Here is a 2,399-nt window from a genome sequence, read left to right as displayed (position 1 = left end):
CCAGCAGCCTTTGTTTCCAACGTTTCCTGTAGTTCTTCACCAGGTCTGACACCCTGCAGAAGGGATTTTGGCCCCCCCCTCCACACAGATCTTCTCTAGACCAGTCAAGTTTCTGGGCTGGAGTTTGAGCTCCCTGCAAAGATTCTCTATTGGGTTTAGGTCTGGAGACTGGCTAGACCCCCCCAGAACCTTGATCTGCTTCTTCCAGAGCCCCCCTTGGTTCTCCTGGCTGTGGTCTTCGGGTCATTGTCATGTTGGAAGACCCGGCCTCGACCCATCTTCAATGCTCTAACTGAGGGAAGGAGGTTGGTCCCCAAAATCTCCCAATACATGGTCCCGGTCCTCCTCTCCTTAATACAGTGCAGTCGCCCTGTCCCATGTGCAGAACCCCCCCCCCCAAAGCATGATGCTACCCCCCCATGCTTCACAGTAGGGGTGGTGGTCTTGGGATGGTCCTCATCATTCTTCTTCCTCCAAACACGGTTAGTGGAATTAGGACCAAAAAGTTCTATTCTGGTCTCATCTGACCACATGACTTCCTCCCATGACTCCTCTGGATCCTCCAGATGGTCGTTGGCAGACTTAAGACGGGCCTGGACCTGGTCTGGTTTAAGCAGGGGAACCAACCGGGCCATGCATGATTTCAAACCATTACGTCTTAGTGTATTAGCAACAGTAACCTTGGAAACTGTGGTCTCAGCTCTTTCCACGTCCTGGACCAGCTCCTCCCGTGTAGTTCTGGGCTGGTTTCTCACCTTTTTTAGGATCACTGAGACCCCCCGAGGTGAGATCCTCCATGGAGCCCCAGTCCGAGGGAGACTGACAGTCATGTTTAGCTTCTTCCATTTTCTAATGATTGCTCCAACAGTGGACCTGTCTTCACCAAGCTGCTTGGACATGTCCCCGTAGTCCTGTCCAGCCTTGTGGAGGTCTCTAGTGTCTTTGGACAGCTCGTTGGTCTTGGACATGTCCCTGTAGTCCTGTCCAGCCTTGTGGAGGTGGACAATTTAGTCTCTAGTGTCTTTGGACAGGTCTTTGGTCTTGGCCATGTCAGTAGTTGGATTCTTACTCACAGGTTTCTTTATGCAGCTAACGACCTCAAACAGGATAATTTGAGGTTCTATAATTTAGGATAATAAATGGAGTGGGGGGGGGGGGGCATTTTGAAGACAGACTAACAGGTCTTTGAGGGACAGAATTCTAGCTGATAGACAGGTGTTCAAATACTTATTATCAGCTGTATTCTACAAATAAATAATTAAAAAATCATACATTGTGATTTCCGGATGTTTTTTTAGATTATGTCTCTCACAGTGGACATGTCTCTCACAGTGGACATGCACCTACAAGGACATCAGACCCTCCATGATTTCTAAGTGGGAGAACTTGTTAAATAGCAGAGTGTTAAATACTTATTGTCCTTACTTTATATGTGATGATGATGATGATGATGAAGATGGTGTGTGTGTGTGTGTGTGTGTGTGTGTGTGTGTCTCTGTGTGTGTGTCTTTGAGGGGAACACCTTCCGGAGGGAGTACGTAGCGACCCAGGGTCCTCTCCCAGGGACCAAGGATGATTTCTGGAAGATGATCTGGGAACAAAACGTCCACAATGTGGTGATGGTCACGCAGTGTGTGGAGAAAGGGAGGGTGAGTCTCCTGGGGGGGGCAGAATGTCAGTCTGTGTGTGTGTGTGTGTCTGTGTGTGTGTCTGTGTCTGTGTGTGTTGACCCTGTCCACCCCGTGTACCAGGTGAAGTGTGACCACTACTGGCCCTGTGATCAGGATTCTCTGTACTATGGGGACATGATCGTCCAGATGTTGTCTGAGTCTGTCCTCCCTGAGTGGACCATCCGGGAGTTCAACATCTGCAGCGTAGGCGCAAACACACACACACACACACACACACACACACACACACAAACACACACACACACACACACACACACAGACACACACAAACACACACAAACACACACATACACACACATACACACCCACAGACACTGTGACTGGCTGTTATGAATCAAACACAAACACTAGCTAAATGGAAAAATGGATAATCTACAATCACATGATCAACATGGGACAACATCACATGATCAATATGGGACAAAATCACATGATCAATATGGGACATCACATGATCACTATGGGACAACATCACATGATCACTATGTGACAACATCACATGATCACTATGTGACAACATCACATGATCACTATGGGACAACATCACATGATCAACATGGGACAACATCAAATAATCACTTTATTCAAATAATGTTATGAATGTATGTAATTACCATCCTAAAATTACTACCGTTATATGAAATTTGTTGTTCTGTGTGTGTGTGTGTGTGTGTGTATATGTGTGTGTGTGTGTGTGTGTCTGTGTGT

The 2,399-nt window shown here is 47.1% G+C and overlaps 1 protein-coding gene across 1 annotated transcript in view; it reads left to right on the top strand.

The window, feature by feature from the left end:
- Positions 1 to 2,399, top strand: part of LOC117948947 (receptor-type tyrosine-protein phosphatase beta-like) — a 43,792-nt gene that overhangs the window by 40,051 nt on the left and 1,342 nt on the right. Inside the window, exons 28-29 of the mRNA XM_034878918.1 lie at positions 1,515 to 1,649; positions 1,752 to 1,892. Of these exons, the coding sequence (XP_034734809.1) occupies positions 1,515 to 1,649; positions 1,752 to 1,892 (276 nt within the window). The remainder of the gene's footprint in view (positions 1 to 1,514; positions 1,650 to 1,751; positions 1,893 to 2,399) is intronic.

This window comes from Etheostoma cragini, chromosome 8, assembly GCF_013103735.1.
Source record: "Etheostoma cragini isolate CJK2018 chromosome 8, CSU_Ecrag_1.0, whole genome shotgun sequence".
NCBI lineage: Eukaryota > Metazoa > Chordata > Actinopteri > Perciformes > Percidae > Etheostoma > Etheostoma cragini.
This window is presented reverse-complemented; position numbering and strand designations above follow the sequence as displayed.